The 18,581-nt window shown below is 36.1% G+C and overlaps 2 protein-coding genes across 14 annotated transcripts; one reads left to right on the forward strand and one right to left on the reverse strand.

The window, feature by feature from the left end:
- Window positions 1–165: 165 nt before the first annotated feature.
- Window positions 166–9,120, reverse strand: LOC114527122 (mitogen-activated protein kinase kinase kinase 1-like). 4 transcript variants are annotated; one of them, XM_028548740.1, is made up of 18 exons: window positions 9,053–9,120; window positions 8,475–8,705; window positions 8,241–8,337; window positions 6,483–6,569; window positions 5,980–6,237; window positions 5,746–5,862; window positions 5,324–5,600; window positions 4,932–5,034; window positions 4,687–4,822; window positions 4,219–4,425; window positions 3,996–4,117; window positions 2,845–3,868; window positions 2,381–2,536; window positions 1,922–2,084; window positions 1,679–1,810; window positions 1,412–1,554; window positions 1,170–1,301; window positions 166–1,060 (listed from the first exon to the last, which is right to left on the reverse strand). In XM_028548740.1, exons 2-18 carry the CDS (start codon window positions 8,591–8,593, stop codon window positions 908–910), a joined length of 3,426 nt encoding a protein of 1,141 aa, XP_028404541.1. In that variant the 5' UTR covers window positions 8,594–8,705; window positions 9,053–9,120; the 3' UTR covers window positions 166–907. The 4 variants fall into 4 exon arrangements, with proteins under 4 accessions (XP_028404541.1, XP_028404544.1, XP_028404542.1 ...); XM_028548743.1 differs by lacking the exons at window positions 8,241–8,337; window positions 8,475–8,705; window positions 9,053–9,120 and adding exons at window positions 6,894–7,004; window positions 7,748–7,769; XM_028548741.1 differs by lacking the exons at window positions 8,241–8,337; window positions 8,475–8,705; window positions 9,053–9,120 and adding exons at window positions 6,894–7,004; window positions 7,099–7,407.
- Window positions 7,425–18,553, forward strand: LOC114527125 (peroxiredoxin-1-like). Of its 10 annotated transcripts, none has more exons than XM_028548754.1 (8): window positions 7,571–7,651; window positions 16,032–16,138; window positions 16,257–16,293; window positions 16,936–17,052; window positions 17,489–17,611; window positions 17,719–17,849; window positions 18,226–18,260; window positions 18,461–18,553. In XM_028548754.1, the coding sequence occupies exons 2-8, from the start codon at window positions 16,039–16,041 to the stop codon at window positions 18,524–18,526; spliced, it is 609 nt and encodes a 202-aa protein (XP_028404555.1). In that variant the 5' UTR covers window positions 7,571–7,651; window positions 16,032–16,038; the 3' UTR covers window positions 18,527–18,553. The 10 variants fall into 10 exon arrangements, with proteins under 10 accessions (XP_028404551.1, XP_028404549.1, XP_028404555.1 ...); XM_028548752.1 differs by lacking the exon at window positions 7,571–7,651 and adding an exon at window positions 12,348–12,601; XM_028548753.1 differs by lacking the exon at window positions 7,571–7,651 and adding an exon at window positions 15,737–15,824.
- The last annotated feature ends 28 nt before the right edge of the window (window positions 18,554–18,581 follow it).

Consider the following 18,581-nt stretch of genomic DNA (forward strand, 5'->3'; position numbering starts at 1 on the left):
TACTTCTTATCTCACTTTTCCATTGCTTTATAACTCCTTACTTTTAAGAAATTATTAATATCAATCATTATTTACAATTGTACACTTGAAGTATACATAAAAACAACATAATATGAACTCTTAATTATTACATATTATAAACTTTAAATACTTCAGATACTATACTATCATAGGTAAAAAGTTTCTTCCAAAGACAAAATAAATAAAGGTCATAAACTCTCTTTGAGAGGTATTATAGCACAACCATATTGTAACGAAATCAAAAATTGTTCATCTTCGGCTAGACTATTAAAGTGGTTGAAACAAATGAACAAATGGATAAGATTAATTCGCTTTATTATCCATGGCTAGCCAAAACCCAATATGCGCATTTTTCAATACCAGGAAAGCCTGGATTGCGGGATGTTGAAATACAGCGTATGAATCAGGCCTTGTTTGAGAAAGATTTAAACAGTTAAGGTGAAAGATTGCGTGTTAAGTATCAAGAAAATGATTTTGCGTTTTTGAATGAGTTAATGAAAGAATGAAGGTTGTACCGTAGATCGATTTAAAAATGTCTATAATGTTTCGTTTTTAACCAGGGACGCGGGTAACAAACGCAAAACTACGGGGGTAGCAAAGGCAGCTGCTTCTTTTTGTCTTCACAAAAGCAAAGGCGAGTGGCCCTCTCCGAAGTTTTTTAAATACTTTCTAGTGTCCGTCACTATAGAATTTCCCTTTCACGAAAACCGCCTTGCCTCCCCATCGAACGAACGTTTTCCTTCTTTTTAAATTACCAAAGTCCAAGAAAAGTGCCTATGATTCAAAAGTCACAAAGTTCAGGTTTACCTTCAACAGTTTGACACAGTCAGTGAACTGGTTGACATGACCTTCTAGGCCGTGATGCTATAAGATATTATGCATTATTTCATCTGCAGACTCTCGTGAAGACAGGATGCTTCAAAAGTTCAACAGCTGCAGAGCGCTCTTGAGGATTTGTATCTAAACATCTTAATATCAGGTCTCGGAAACCTGGATTAACTCCATCAGGAATGTCTGGTGGTCCTCTTGAGCAAGCAATCTGAAAATTAGAAGCCCTATACATTAGTGTGCGGAACTCATGCAGTGACATGAATGACCGAGTAAGAGTATCTACGCTTAACAAGTGTATAAACAATGTGCATGTTTACCTTGAAAATCAAGGCGAGATGGTTGGAATGTTGGTTAGCATTCCACGGTGGTTTACCAGTCATCATTTCAATCACAACACAACCAATACTCCATACGTCACATTTACGACCGTAACTTTCACCTCGTAACACCTTACAATGTACGTAATACCTTACAGTAAATACACTGGTAAAAAAGTAACGACTGTTTTAAGTTAAACGTAAAACTAACATTAAAAAGCATACATCGATACAGTACTTACTTCTGGGGCCATAAATGCAATCGTTCCTAGCAACTGGCCTTGGAATTCTCCAGAAAATGTCTTCTCAGTTTTCAGCCGAGCGACAGCTCCAAAATCTGCCACTTTAACCACATGACCAGTAGAATCAAGTAAAATGTTGGCCCCTAACGTGAGAAATTGATTTTATATTACAATACCTTTCCATACTCTTCCAATGCTTTAAGAGTGGAGCATGACAGAATATATCACTTTTGCTGAGGGAAAAATTAAGAAGGTAACTACCCTCACCTTTTATATCCCGATGTATAACATGATGTTCATGAAGGTAAGCCACTCCTCGGGTTATTTGCTGAGTATAGCTTACGGCAACCTTTTCTTCTAAAGGCCCATGAGTTGATAGCAGTTTGGCTAGGGATCCACCTAAAGAAAAATCAACCTTCCTATTTAGACCCATCGGACAAAATTTCATGCCCTCCTCCGGGGGCGCAACTTTTGTATGTTGCATTGCTATGAAAATTGTGTTCAACCAACCTGCCATCCATTCTAAGAAAATATTGAAGTGCCCAGCATGGCGAGTAACACCAAGACATGTTGTCAGGTTTGGATGCTGGACTTTTGACATGATCGATATCTCCTCCATTATTGTATCTGTAACTTTCTGTTGTTCGTCTGAGGAATTTCGACAGAATGAAACCTTTAAAATAACGAAACATTACAGACAATTATATAGATATTGGTAATTCAGTAAACATTTAAAGATTTTATACATCATTTCATTGTTCTCAAAATGGGACAGAAAAAAATTCTTTTTAACGTATTGGTGTAATTTAAATGTACAGACACAACGCCTCAGTTAATGATACAAAGATTACAGTTGATAAACTAAATCAGGGCAAGCTACATATTTTCACTATTTTCGTTACTATTCCATCCTTGTGCTGTTTTCATTACAGCCTATGCTAAATAACCGAATACTAGCTGCTGTATTACCTGTTTAACTGCCATTAGAGTTCCACGGCTTTTATCACGGGCGGCATAACAAGATGAAAACGCGCCAGTTCCCAATAATTCCGTCTTTGTCCAATGAACACCCTCTAAGTACACATGTTTATCATTACTGTCTTTTCCATCCGCTTCATCACCCTTCTGAAGAAAAAAGCATAATTAAGGACATAATGATAGTAAACCAGCCAAGCAAATTACATTCATACAAGACATGAACCTTTCGACAATAACATATACTGGGACTCAGGCGGGCAGCCTCGTTCTTAGAGTCTATTGACTCGGGAACGAAGTTAGACTCCGGAGTCCGGATCTATTACACCTTGATCAGGGTTTACTTTGTTATATGACAATACAGTTATGTCGTTAGTCACTGGAAATTTCCTATCAATTCGCTATTTTGCATGACAATCCTTCAAATTGAAATTACTTTTCATAAAACACTACATTACCTCAGGCTGTACTCGAACAACAATCTCCTCGCTATCGTCAGCAACAAGTTTCTCGATTGGAGGCGGAACCAACGGTTGCAGAGTTGATGCCTCAATTGCGATCGCTAAAGCTTCCGCCTCCTCTTCTTCGATCTTCTTTTGACATTTCGTCGTGGTAAGTGGCACGTCTATAGGAGGTAGACTCGGTGATAATGCATTCTGTCTTTTATCTTCGTCTTGACCTGGTGACCCTGGAGGCGTCAATGGAAATGAACGATCGCTACTATCATCCAATTCAACAAGTGAACGAAAGTTTTCCAACTCTGACATTTGAATATCAACGTCATCATTGCTTAAGTCTGGAATACCATCAAGGGAATTACCATCACCATCTGACAGACTGACGGTGTGAGCTGACGTCTCTGGTAGATTTTGAGTGTTCTCAGCACTGCCACTGCAGTAAGCTGAATCTACAGACACACCTCTCTGTGGTGCCTGTCTGTGCTTAAGCTGTCTTTGCAAAGCATTTCTATCACTTTTTTTCAACTCACTCAAACAGGTCTTCACTTCTATAAAAGCACTATGAACTTTTGAAGCCAACTTGAGACATCTTGTCAAAATTCTCAAAGCTATTTTGTTTCCTTTACTATGCGGACAGCTTGTGGCTTTAATGGCAAAATGAACTATGAACATAAGACGGGAGAAGTTATTCTCCCACTGGTTGGTGTTCTCTGGTAATCTATTAGGCGATGAAGGAAGTCTTATACTCATAGAAACCTTCTTGTAATCTACAGTTTCGGTTTCAATTCGAAAATAATCCGGAGATTCTTCTAAAAGTTTAACTAAAAGATACAGACGACCAAGCCACCAAGGCCACGTAACATTCTCGGGTGAGCGAACAACTGTTCTTGATAAAACATAGTTTATTCCACCAAGACTTTGATTGCCCTCTGCAGAAGACGATAAAGCTGCACCCAATGCCATGTCCCCGCTCTCGTCTTTACACAACTCAACGAGAGTCTTTGTTGACAATGAACTAACCCTCCTGGAAATGAAGATACTAAGTATGTTTTCACTGAGTAAAAACAAAATATAATGGACATGTTCCTCTGATTACACAGCCGGGAATAACCTTTGGATAATTTCCACAAGTAGTACATAAGAATACATACCGATTCGAATCAGCGCACTTCATGATAATCGCTTCCAATACAGGTGAAAGTTCCCTTTGCAACACCCCCTTCTCTGCAGTTGACCGGCACGACATGTACGCTAATAGAACCCGTAGTGCTCGCTAAGGTAAGAAAGAATTATCAACGAAGTTAAATTTGAACTAACAAGAATGTAACACAAACCTAAGAATTATTTCATTGAAGATGAAAACGTAGTACTCACCACAGCATGAACATAAACAGGATACACTGGATCTGCACACATCATTGCAATGATCTTACAACAACTTGATAAAAGTCTTTCTGTAAATAAACTTGAGTTCTCATTTGTTAAAATACTTTTCATTTCTTTGCAAAGATGTTGTAATCCTTTTTCCCGATAGTTCCATTCTTTGGAGTACAAACAGCAAACTAAGTCTTCACCAAACATCTAAAAAGAAATTTTTGAAAAGGCTTAAAGTAACAGGCAGCAATCTATGTAGAATTTATTTCTTATGTTTTTACATCAGGCAACTTCACTTGTAGCAACCAAAAAATCAAATTAGTAGAAATGCCTATTGATTGAGTGGGGAGACATGCTTACATGAGGTAAACTTTGTAGCATACCTTTTTGAAATGCAATGATGTAAAAACTGCTTGGGTACAATCCAAATATAAACAAAATCAACAAAATTTTTGCAGTGAAACATACCTCAACCCATGGTTTGGAATGTTCAATGTGTTCAGATGGTATTGGATCACAATGTGGTAATATTGATTCATTGTCAAGAGGGATGGCATCAACTTGACTTGTTGTAGATGGTAAATCAGGTTCCACTACACTTGGTCTATTGCAAACAAGAAATGATAATGAGTTAGTGTGACCCTTCTTAATATCATGCTTCACCTAGCTCTTTAAATGTTGAATATCTATTACAAAATCATTATAAAATATACCTGGTTTCTTCATTTTTTCCCACATTCTTTGTTTTATTAGCCCAAATTTTGCGACATAAAGGACAAACCAGAGCCTCTTTCTGCCTCTTACATTCAGCAGCCCCTATAAACAAAGTGTAGTTTGCATTAAATATTTAACAATGAATTATTCACTAGTTATATGAAATTGAAGGATTAAACCACTTAATTATAAACTCATTAACTAACAGTACATTACTGTAATCGCCACTGATGAGTTAACTATCTAAAGTTAATCCGATTATCAGAACAAGGGAAACAGTAAAATAGAAAATCTGGGTGTACAAAGGTGTATGTACCATACAAACTAACATTGATATAAAATAAATATAAATAAACCATACAATAATTGATTTCAGCTTGCAAGCACTTACAAATTGCCATACAGTGTTGATGAAGGGTATTGCTACAACCATCACAGATAGTCAGACTTTCTCCATCTACCATTTCCAACAAACATATTGGACACTGAACTTCAAATTCATCACTTCTTGGAGATGACCCTGCCAATCCACTTCCCGCTGACCCATGTTGAACATGTGAATCTGTCACACCACGACGAGGAGTCTGTTTACTTTTAGTAACTGATTTCGTTTTACTTCCTATTCTTGAGCTGACTGAGGCATGAAACTTATGGAACAGCATTTCAACCTATAAATTGCAAAGGCATTTTCAGCTTAGAGACTCACACTACTTGATATGCTAGTTGAAGCAATTAACCTTTGCCCAATTTTTGGAACAATAATTGCAAATATATACCACCCTCAAACTGTAAATATATATGTGAAAAATATACCTCATAATTTTTAAGCTGTTTCTCCCATAGAAGTGGATCATTATCCTTCAATTTGAATACTCGTAACATAACAAACAGCAAATGAACACAGAATGGACCTTTGCTACAACTGCATGTCTAAAGAAAATACAAAACCATTATACACAAACATGCAAATGGCATATAAGCAGTCTTGTCCCAACATACCTCACACTTATCCCAATGGCAAGTCAAAAAAATCTATATGAGCAATACCTGAGGACCAATCATAACACGAAACTTATGACTTGGCGAGTCTCCCCCAATAAGAAATGAGTTTGGTCCAGTTTGCTGTAACAGATATAGTCTAACTTTCATTGCTTTTTCAACTCTATGCTGGTTTTCAGTTGCCATTTGTTGTACATCAAATAAAAGTGTTGGGGAAGCACTTCTTGGTGTGCTTGGTCCAGGTGATCCAGATGGAGAACTTGATGGAGTCTTTCTGCGATGGGGTGGTGATGATGGACGTAGGTTCTGCAAAAAATAACAATTAATGCAGTTGTGACAAATCACAGAATAGTAAAGATAATTACTTTACAAGCACCTATAATAAAAACATAATATACCAATAATATGTCATACTGATTCACATTAACTATATACCAAAATTTTTTAGAGGATATTAGCTAAATGATTTCTTATGCTGAAGAATATTTTTTAGTTTCACGAGGAGGTAGAAAATCAAAAGTTTTAAAAGCTGTACAATGAGCAGTACTAACCTGGGACGAAGCTACAGTGTAGTTGACTTGCTTTGCACCAACACTTGATGCTGATGTACTAAAGTTGGGTGATGGTGGCCTCACAACCTGCAAGAATATATGTTATAGATGCTGTTTAATTTGGTAATTTAGTAATGACCTTCCACTAACAATGGTTATGAACTATGAAAATATTACATACTCACAACAAATAAATAAGAGGCAATTAATAGATACATAGCACTAGTGTATATAAATGTGGTACAAAACATAATAATAGTAAAGGTAGATTACTTTATGACTTCATATTCCTCTAGTTTTACAGTAAAGCACATAGTGAGAAGAGTTACAATTCAACTATGAGGTTGAACACACACATCCCACATTTTTGAATAAATATATCTAATAAAAAATATGGTCATATCCTATTACTTTGGAACAAGGCTTTCGACTAGTTTTCTGCTTTGCATCTCTGTGTTCCCAATATTGAACCATAAAAAAAATGTTACCATGTTGATCCTTCCTGCACGGACATTTGCCAATCTATATTTTATCCAATGTTACAAACATCTTAATTATATACTGTTCAAAATGAACTGAGTAAATCAAGTAAAATTATAAATTGAAAATAAATTACTCCATGCTTTAGTTTCTTTAGTTTTGCTTCCCATAGTTCAACCAGAAAAAGTGTTGATACATTTGAAAAATCCATCAAGATTGTAGCTTAACCCAACAAGACTTTATACATTGCAACCGTTGAATACGACTGATAGGTACATTGCAAGCTCTTTGTTGCAAGAAGCTGAAATGATGTAAATGCCTTCTCAATGTTTACTATGCATACTTCCATAATAACCTTATATGGAGTGAAAATACAACCATGTAACGTCAGGGGAAAGTCATTATTATTAAAATTAGCATACGCCTATTAACATTTGCATTGCAGCTGCACTGTCGATGATACTGATAACAACATACTGTAATGATGGCTCACAAAAAAATATTATATTTTCTTCTTTAATTTTCATTGATGCCCATTAGCAGAATCTGCCAGAATGTATTTATAATTTCTACTTCTTTTATTCCAGTCAAGTACGTCTACCGATTCAATTTGTATCTGCCTTTTTATTACAGACGATCCAAGATCACCCGAGCACAACAGAACATAGCATCATCAGCACTGACTGACAGTATGTACAAAACTGATTATTGTAGAATTCTAACCACAACACACCTTTTTAATATTTCAAATGATCATGTTTACAAATTATTATTTTAATGCTTACCACAATACGAGTGATTGAAGTTCTAATTTCCTAGCTGGAACATACCCGGCAAATTTGGATAATACTTATCACACTCGTGGTTTTTAATATAAGTTATGATGTATTTTGAAGCGACAATATACTCAGACTTCAAGGTAGAAAACATTAATACGAAATTAAATATTAAATCACTGTGTGTTCCTCTCGGCAAAGGCTGTCATTTTTTACCGGTAGGGGGTTTCAGTGTTTGGCCTCAAACACGCGTGCGACAAAGTACTTCCCTGGGCCACGCGAACGCGGTGCACTTGCAAAGGTTGTCGACCACAACTAAATTTGCCTCCCTCTTGCAAGTGAATATATTGGAAAAAGTACATTTACTGTAATATTATTAATTAGTTATTGAGTTAAGGCGCTTGCGAAGTAGTTAAATAATATATAGTTGAATAGTATATATAAAATGCATACGTGCTATTTATAAGCTAGTATTCATACATAGAATATGCAGCTCACTTACTACAGGCTGGAGTTTTTTCTTTGGTATTGAGTCTTTTTTCCATGCTGGGGTTGATTTCAATTTTTCCCTAAGGAGTGCTTGTTCCTCTAGTATCGGCCTACAAATAACAGAAATGTCAACGTACAGTGCAGTGTCGTATAATAAACATTTCCATATCAACACCTCTCTATAGTTCTTTACAACACAGGCTGACACGAGTATGTGTATAAACTAACATTGTAAATGAAGGAATACCTTGCCGAATCAGAGATTTTGGTCGGTTTAGCTTTTCTTTCTTCGTCTTCAGGTCTCTGTTCTTTCATTTTTCCGTTTGATTTCCTTGTTATATTGTCAAAATTTCCCTGCGAGGCCATTTCTTAGGAAAATGTGGCCGGCATAAACATTTTGCACAGAAATATTATCAACAATCGTACATATTTCTTTGTCCGACAACTTCCGACCTTGTTTCCGATCTTGTAACGAAGCCTAAAATTATCCAATAGTATGAAATCGTTTGCAATCGTAGGTTGTCGGATTACTGACATCCTATTTTTAACTATGTGGTCACAACAAGGAGACTAATTTGCAATTCTGGCGGGAAAAAAATGCAAGTCATGCAAATGATTTACTAATGTCGCAAAATAAATGAAAATTTTTTTTGTTAATTAATTAATGCATATTAAGCTTTACTAATCCTATTCTTATAATGCATTCAAAAATACATCATTTCGAAACGTTTTGGCAGCTTGTAAGTTCATTTTATCGCTGAATCGCCTGAATTATCAACTTATGCTAGCTCTGCTTTTTGAATATCGGATACCTGAAACACGTACCAAAAACTCGTACAATAATCGGAGAACTGGACATTTCAATTCCTTCGTGATAGTATTTAGTGTTGGGTTCGTTTGACTGCAGTTTTTACAAACCAGGTATTACAAGTCGATATTGTTATTATATTAAAACTTCTAAGCACAGAGTTGGTTCAGCAGTATGGATCATATAATGGATCTAAAGAAAATTTTGAAACATCTACGGGGAAGAAAAGAGTCGATTAGCTTAAGTAAAGCGTTTTGCTCCCGCGGTTGTCTAGGTAACCTATATCAGTACTTGCGTAGGACAATATGCGGAAATGTGACTGATCCTCCGATCAAATCATATCTTGCCCCAGCAAAACCGATGCTTGATAACCTGTCTACGTAGGATTACATGGGGCCGGGGCGTAGGCCAACGCTGGGTAATAAAAACGAGCTTATACCTGTACCGTACTTGATGCTGTTTTAAGTTGGATATAGATTAATGAAATATGATTAATTACCATTACAATGCCAACAGCTTTGGATTGTTTAGGACCTTGGCTTATATTGAAATCAGACCTCAGTAGCGTTATTTGATTCACACACTCAGAGTGTAGAATTTGATCTTGCGAATATTAGGAGGAATGAAAAGGAAATGAATCATGCCAATCTCGGTAAAATATAGATTCTAATGGTGGTTTTCTAAAGGTGGTTACCCGGTCTTCTTATAAAATCTCGGTGAATAGAATATAACATTTGCATGCTACTAATTCGGCCGGGTAGAAAATTTCGCCTTCTCATGATGAATCTCATGTAACCCAGCGGCTTTTCAACTTTAGACAAACGTTGCGAATTGGGAACAGTGTCAGAAGTACGACTCTCGTTGTTAATTTCAGTACTGGTGAAGCTCGAACCTGGAACACCATATGAAATTGAAGAAAATTAGCTGAAGAAGATTGAGAATTTAATGCTCATCCAAAGCAATTGCAAAATCTCTGCACAAAAAAGGGCACAGCAACGCGATAAATATTCTAGAGGGCAATGCATTGCATGTATTTTACTGACGCGATACCAATAGAACCGCTGTGTTGGGAAGAACAGTTGAATTCCAGACAGGTTAGTATATGCTATCAGTCACTGACAACTCGTATTACTTGTTTTCAACCGTCCACTGGACAAATATGCAACTGATATTAACTTTTTCGGTATGAAATAAACTTTTTAGTAATACTAAAGAAACGTAATTATCGTGGTTTAAAGACAACCATGTCCATGATATTATAATGATACGTTATCCTGATACGATTTGTCAGACTGAATTTAGCTTTTGCTAGACATAGCACATCGCAGTATAAAGGCTAATTTCCACTCCGGAAAACGAGCAGCGGATCGGATTTTTTTCCGAGCTGGTCCAATCCATGAAGTGATTTCGGATCGGATAAAAAAAAATTTAAAACTATTTGAACTTTTTTTATTTCGTCTCGGACGCTTTCGGATCAATATAAGCCAAAAATTTCAACAGACGGCGCACGCGCGGATTATCTTTCGTTCCGATCCGCTGCTCGTTTTCCGGAGTGGAAATTAGCCTTAATACACATACACCACGAGCGAGTTGAAAAAAATAGAAAATAATCAAACTTTTTTCAACAATATATTCTCCCCACGTCAAAGCATAAGGGTAAAACCGCATACTTTAAGCACTATTATTCTAACTTATGCAGGTAAAGTTGCTAAAGCAGAGCAAACATACAATGCCTACAAAAGTACCAACGCAGTCTGGTGAGGTATGTCCCGGTTCGATGAAAGAAAACCAACATCGTCATCATTAAGATCTTCCATCAGCTGATAGATAAAATGATATCCTTTTTATATATGTAGATTCACCCTGTTGTATTTCACGAGAAAAAATCAGTTGAAGAAATGCTTAAGAAACAAAAAGTGGGTTTCCATTTATCTTCCTGTCACCTTCCTGATTTAAAGACTAAAAAAGGTCCGGAAAAGTATCTATCGGGTGGTAAAGGTAGAAAGAAGATGATGGCACACAAAAAATCGCCGTTGAACAACCAGCTAGAGTTAAAAGGCAGCGGACTCAAAAATTTTAATTATACAAACACGTTCGTAAACGGTAACTGGAAATTTCCAGAACAACTTGATGTTGGTGCAAAATTTCATTCGGAGAGGTATAAAGGTAAAGATTTTTGCAATCAAGCTAAGGATTCAAGTCTTCATTCACATTGTTCATCAATAGACATATCTCGTGTTGACGATACTCAAATGGAAAGGAAGACTTTGTGCGGTACAAATCAATATGTTGAAATACCTGTCTCCTTACCAAATCCCGCTCTTACCGATGAATCCTGTTCAATAATCAGTGATGGACGAGATTTGAACAGCGAGATAATGTCTTTTGATAAAAAATCTGATACTGAATTCAATAAAACCTCAAGTGGAACAAAATCTGCTGAGAATGACGTACAAGATAAATCCTCGGAAAATACAGACGAACAAAGGGTGAGAAAATCCGTTAATCAAGTCACAGTGCCTGTAGGAATCGCAGATGATGATTTTGAATTGACAAAAAAGGAGTGTTTCACAGGTGCGGGTTACAGCACATCAAGAGAAAGCCGTATGAGTCGACAGTCATCTCGTCTCACTTATACACCATCAACCCCACCAGTGTTTTTAAGTAATGATATTCCTGAGTTTCCTAAGGGTGTTTCGCCGTCCAAGGCATTGTTGGAACTACGCCAAACATTTTGTGAAAATATAAGAAAAGAAACAGAACAGTTGGAGTTTGATTTACAAGAACTTTGCTTAAAAAAACAACTTCATGATAGAAATAGCACGAAGTAATGCAACAATATCAATAAAAATGAATTTACTACAAAGAAACTCTAATTCTGTTTTCAACTGTGTTCACGTGACGCCTATGTACGCCTATGCACACCTTCATTAGACAAAAACTGCAAAACGTTGGTTACGATATATGGCAATGGCTTCAAAATCAAGTCATCTATCATTCAGTGACTAATACTAAATTACTAATGTTAATTAGTTAATGATTCATTTACATTATTTGATTCGGCACATGAAAAGTTCGACGTCTGATTGGGTGCAGGGTTCGTTTTCAGATAATGCCATATCTATGGATGATGTGTTGCACTTGAAGTTCGCTGTACTTCCCTCCGCAAAAGATCGGAGCAACTCTTTGGCTAATATTTGGAATGTTGTTTTAAAACTGTTAACTGCTCGTAATTATTATGATAATATGACCTTATAGACGGGGGGTGGGAGGGGGTAATGAAATTGGTGGTTCACGTTTCAGTACGAATTTTAATACGTTACATCACAGGTTACATGATTGTGTCATGTTGCATATTATTCTGCTGAATCATTCATTGTGTTGTACCAAAGATCGACTTTAGAGTCCCCTTTTAATCAATTTGAAATGATCATGGCTGCTCGTGCTTTAAACATCTGTGCATCATCAGCTATTTTAGCTCTGAATAGAGCAATGCTTTCCCGTGCAGTAAGTGGGAAAGTTGCAACATTCGACTTGACTTCTACTAGGAAATTTTCAACAAACAGGTAAAATTAAAATTACTAAGCACGTGGTCATGGTATCCGTTCTAGTGTTAGTAGACTTGTTTAATTCCGCATGGGGATCCATACTTAGTGTACGAAAATTTTGGTGATAGACGGTTAATATTGATAAAGCGCTATAAGACAAACAGATTTCGTTATACAGTCACACTCATACTTATGCTGTAACAGCAAATACTGCAAGTTGGTTATTGGATTGGGTCAACCTTTCCTCATGTCGTTTATTGACAGCACTGCACGAACACCAAGCCTGCTACTCACTGCTAGGGAGAAAGTTTGAATAATTTTAACAATAATCTAAAATGTTAATTTTGGAGCATATACTTTCATTTGTGGATTCAAAAGCTTTTAATGACAGAAGCTGTCAGCCAGGCCCAGAATAATATTCATGATGACCAGTTTACTAAATTAAAGTATGAAGAAACCATTATCAAGAATCCTATTAAAATAAAAAGTAAAAATTTGACATATAAGTACAGTGCTTACAGCAGAATGTATTTTTATGTTTGCCTCCATAAAAATATAAATACAACATACAGGCAAATGTTTACAGTCATGCTTTTTCATTGAGATCACTTTCACAATAAGTCTTTACTGTACAGAATATTAATAATTTTATGGTGTGAATATAGACTGCCTTACCTTTTGACAATAGTAGGAGATGTGATCCCATATTGCACCAGGGCACAGAATACCTAACAGAAGTGGAACTCCTGTACTTTTTTCGTAAGTGTGATTCGTCACTTAGCAAGTGCATTTTTTTTAGGTAGTCACCCCCCTGCCAACACTAAAAATGCGCTAATTTTAGACATTGGCAGGGGGGTGACTGCCTCAAAAAAATGCACTTGCTAAGTGACGAATCATGACGAATCACACTTACGAAAAAATAGTATAGAGTTCCACTTCTGTTAGGTATTCTGTGACCAGGGGGAAGTTAACAGTGTCTAAAAAGTACCAGGCCCCTTTTTCCCATCCTGCCTCAATTTGGAATGAAGAGAAGAATAATTGAATAAAGCAATAATATTCAGTTTTTTTCATTGTCTGCAAGCAGTCCATTCTTGAGAGCTAATGGTCAGCACATACTGAATAGGAAATTAGAATAATCTTATTTACAGACAAGGGGGTAGCAGGGTAGATCAACCAAAAATTATTATAGTGTTATTGAGCCTTTACAAAGAAGTTGTAATTTCAGTCTGATTTAACTAGAAGACTCAAAATGTTACACCAAAACACCTATAATTCAACACTATACATACAAAATGCCTGCAAGGGCAATAAACCCTAAAACTTAAATAAAGAAATGAGGGAAACAATAATATATAACAAACGAAACAATATATCAAATGTTTAATGTTTTAACACAAATACAAGCAATGCATCCTGACTTACTAACCCAATTCACTTTCTCAACATTGCATTCATTTACTCAAAAGTGATTTTAAGGATGACCTGGGGGACACCACTTAGTTCCTAGCAGGGAAGCAAGATGGCATTGCACAGTTTTTGATGTCACAAATATTATGTTACAGTGACCAACATTTTTAGAAATAACTATCTAAAACCTTGGTAGGAGCTTGCATTAGGGCCTTCAATGTTTGTGGCCAAGTAAATGACATTTTCTTTCTGGCCAATAAACAAGTTGTACAAAGGCCCTACAAACATACCTAGGTCAATATGGCCTGTCTCACAATATAGGAGTAATGCTATAATTGCAGTAAAACAAGTATGATCAAATTAATTTTACCACATGCCTTCTTTTGTGTTAGAGTTCAAATATTGATATTACTAGTAAACGTTGCTAAATGTCTTGCGGTGTTTAAGTCGTTTTTCTGGGCTCTTATAATTAGGACTACGCTTTTGGCCAGGCGGATCTAGTGCTACTTTAATTTTATGCTTGAATTTTACTTTAAACTGCCTCATCCACAGATCCACTTTATGAAGAATATTAATTAATCCACGAATAGTGCCACGTCCATGTTCACTTTAAATTGCCAGGTTCATATTCAAATTGACGTATTGAGTGGGTGGGTGAAAACTATTAACTACATTGTTGTGACGTATTGGACGTGCAATTAATATAAAAATTAATATAAAAATTACCAGATCTTCGGCATTGACAAATGGCAAAATAACGATAACCCTAACCTTAATCCTATGAATCACGATACCTTCAAGGCATTTACTTAAAACACAAAATAGTTTACGTGCCACGTTGCAAGTTTTTAGGTGGGTGGAATTTAAATTTAAGTCGTCGATTGGCGTTCTGCGTGGCAAGTTGAAGTGGGCGTTGCTCGCTTACCGCATTAATTAATTCCTACCAGATTCCTACTAAAAAGCCCCATTTACACAACGCGTAATTTTTGGTACAGGCTGAGGCTAGACGGTGAAAATTTCATCCGTACTAATTTTTTCCGTTCTAAACCTAAAATTCGCGATGTAGATGGGGCGTAAACAGTCAATAATAGCAACCCACGGAGCCGCTGAAAGTAATATCAATGAAATAATTCAATCGAATACAAAAAGTTTCCTCCAGCTGTGACGTACTATAATGGCCCTATAATGACAATGCCGTCACCACCAGTTCGATTCCGGTTTATAAGAACGGAGTCAACGGACAGCGTTATTTTATTACATCATTTTTTGGTTGTTATGTAACATGCTTAATAAAAAAATTCCTAATTTGCCTTGCAAGACTCTAGTCTACTGGGATAAGTTGCCTCATTAGGAAACCTAGGCGTAGAATGACAACCAAAATGCCTGATAAAAAAATTATATGTATATATATATATATATATATATATATATATATATATATATATATATATATATATATATATATATATATATATATATATATATATATAGACGGAGCCATAACCTTTCTATTATCTCATGATACTTAGCATCATGCATAATGAATGTTCATTGTAAATATTAATTCTCACCGATGTTACCAGGCATTCATTATCTATTTATGTTAATGTCGCATCCACTCATGTATGTTCTTTCTTCTGCCATGTGTTTAATCTGAACTTAATCTCAATCCTAATCCCTAAGAATAGAACTCCCTCCAGCAATTATGCGTTATTTTTTATAGGGGTAAATCTGTTTGTATTTAAATTTTAAAGTATTATCCGCTCCCGCACGTGTACATTTTGATTTTTTGTTGTATTTTATGTAATAACTTCAGTCCTGCAACTGAGCGTAGGTGTGTTTACCTAATAATTTCAAATATTACAATTCGTGCTTGATTTGTACAAACTTTTTAAAATGAATTAATAAAACCTGTATTACAGTCATGCTCTGTGTATTATTGTTCGGCATTTGTAAATAACGCCGAGAGGCGACAGCTGTAATACTGCTATAAATACGTACATTCTTCGGTGCTTTGAAAATTTTTTTGATGTGTTTTCAGAGTCATCATGAGTAAAGCGTTCGTTCAAAAGCCTGCCCCAGCGTTTAGCGCCAAGGCCGTTGATCAAGATGGAGAATTTGTTGATATAAAGCTATCAGATTACAAAGGTACAACATAACTTCATGGTTCAAACTTCAACTTCCTTTGCCGACCTTATAATTCGTCAGTTCGTCTTAAAACAGATGCCATACGGTATCTTACGAGCATATGTTTCAATTTTTATAGGAAAATATTTGGTCCTCTTCTTCTATCCTCTAGACTTGTGAGTATATAAAATGCATTTTGTGTTTTACTGTGTTTGCCAGTATGTGTGTTGTTTGTCAAACATCACACTGAACATAACCTTTTTGGGTTCAAGAATAGACATAAGTGATATTGTTCACTCACTATGTGTTCTATTATGACTGTACATAAAAGGTAATCACTATGCACTACAAGTCAAAGCTCAGTTTATTTAGTTGGTGTAGACTGAAACAATAGCTAGAGAGGGGTGATAGACTGTGTCAATAGTTACATAATGTATCCTGGCAAACCAAGTAACTTTTTTTCTGTTGTGTTTTGGCATTGCCACACATTTGGGCATTCCAAGGTGTTAGGACTAATTCTGTCCTCATCTTGTGCAAAATTACTGTGTCACAATATAACAAATGTAAAATGCTATATCAAAAATTTACCCATGCAATACAACCTTGCTCTCAGGGTTTTTAGTAATTACCTTACAAGTATATTTTTTAGTTTTAGTTTAGTATGTTTTGCTTGATAATTTGTATCTACTGCAAAAAACTACTGAACTAGGCAAGCAAATACAAAATTAGTGGTGTTCACTTTTCAGATCTTTTATGATTTAAAATACGCTTGCTTACAGTCTTTTGCATACCAACACTGGAGCCTATTCTGTTTTTAGTACATTTGTATGTCCAACTGAAATAATTGCATTCAGCGACCGAGCAGAAGAGTTCCGTGCAATTAATTGTGAAGTGGTAGCATGTTCAGTTGATTCACATTTCTGCCATTTAGCATGGTATGTGATTGTTTCCATTTTAAATGTTAGTTCCAGTATAAATATATATTACTACATAACTGAATAACAATTATCAAGAGAACTCGAGATATTACTAGCATTAGCAACTTGGACAATATCAAGTAAAAAGGTCGAGAAAACTGTTTAAGACCAATTGATATTTTATATCAGGATTTTACAACATCCCACATCTTCATATATTTCATATGTACTAAAAAACATGTGCATGCAGCCACTTTTGATGTGACTCGCCACATATATTTTTGATTGAAGCGAAATTCGCTTTGGGCGTTGTGTTTAGTTTTTGGAACAGCATCTCGTCCACAAAAGGACGATTGTCTTTATGGCCGTAGGGGGCAGAGATTTAAGTCTATATGGCCTTATGGGCCTTCACCACACGAGTCTATATGGATGGTATGCTGTCTATTGTATGTAGGACTTCCCAACCGCGAAAAAAGGGTGGTCTTGGTCAGATGGATATACCTATTTTGTCAGACATCACCAAGCAAATTTCAAAAGACTATGGAGTATTATTGGAGGATCAAGGCATTTCATTGCGGTAATTTTAGCTTCGTATTTTGAAGTTTAACGTCTTTGACTTGTGCAATTAAGTTACACGTGTACTGATTATTGCTTGAAATTAACGAAAATGCTTTAAAACTTTAGCGGTTTATTTATTGTGGATGACAAAGGTATCCTGCGACAGATCACCGTCAATGACTTGCCTGTTGGAAGATCTGTGGATGAAACTTTACGTCTTGTTCAAGCATTTCAATTTACCGACAAACATGGTGAAGGTAAATGTTGAACCACTGCCACTGGTTGGAACCAAATTAAAATCTCGTTTCCATGAAAACAAAATTTTATAACTGGTGGTTTATCGGGTGTCAGAACTCTATTCTACTTATGACTTGAAAGTTCATGAAATGCCAGCATATTTTGCTGGACTGCGGCTGGATTTCCGGATTGTACTAGAACACGGCGGACACAATAAAAACCCCTCATATATATATAAGACGAAGTTAAACACGATGTATTCACACTTTTCACACCCTCCAAGGCAAGAAAGCAATTTTAATTCAACCTTGATTTCCACATTAGTTAAACCAATACGAGTTAAAAAAATTTTTCGCTCGAGTCTCGTTCTAACTTGTGTAATTATATGTTCTATAGTTTGTCCGGCGGGTTGGAAACCAGGCAGTGACACTGTAAGTATACATAACTTCATCTCGAACATTATCCATAGTTTCCAATAGTTATGCACCGGGTACAATACCCACCCACCGGGTAATATGCCCCACTATTTATGCACCCTGAGTTTATGCCCGTGCCTAATTTTTCCTATCTATAGATATTTTGAAACTTCACGGGGTAACAACCTTTCACATGAAAATTATATATTTTCTAGATTAAACCAGATGTTAAGAAAGGCCTGGAATACTTTTCAAAGCAAGTAGATCAAAATGGCAGATGAAGTTTGAAGACGTCATGCGTGTTGTGTGTGTACAGTGAACAAGTATATGTTGTAC

This window comes from Dendronephthya gigantea, unplaced genomic scaffold (assembly GCF_004324835.1).
Source record: "Dendronephthya gigantea isolate DGI-Jeju-01 unplaced genomic scaffold, DenGig_1.0 000043F, whole genome shotgun sequence".
NCBI lineage: Eukaryota > Metazoa > Cnidaria > Anthozoa > Malacalcyonacea > Nephtheidae > Dendronephthya > Dendronephthya gigantea.

Coding starts and splice junctions, on each gene's coding strand:
- LOC114527122 (XM_028548740.1), bottom strand. CDS start 8,593: ATGGCCTCGCAGGGAAATTTTGACAATATAACAAGGAAATCAAACGGA. Junction 6,570..8,240: donor AGAAAAAACTCCAGCCTGTA/GTAAGTGAGCTG, acceptor ATATTCTTGCAG/GTTGTGAGGCCACCATCACC. Junction 1,555..1,678: donor TATACATCGGGATATAAAAG/GTGAGGGTAGTT, acceptor TTCTCACGTTAG/GGGCCAACATTTTACTTGAT.
- LOC114527125 (XM_028548750.1), top strand. CDS start 10,055: ATGCATTGCATGTATTTTACTGACGCGATACCAATAGAACCGCTGTGT. Junction 10,130..10,734: donor AACAGTTGAATTCCAGACAG/GTTAGTATATGC, acceptor TAACTTATGCAG/GTAAAGTTGCTAAAGCAGAG. Junction 10,798..10,891: donor TACCAACGCAGTCTGGTGAG/GTATGTCCCGGT, acceptor TTATATATGTAG/ATTCACCCTGTTGTATTTCA.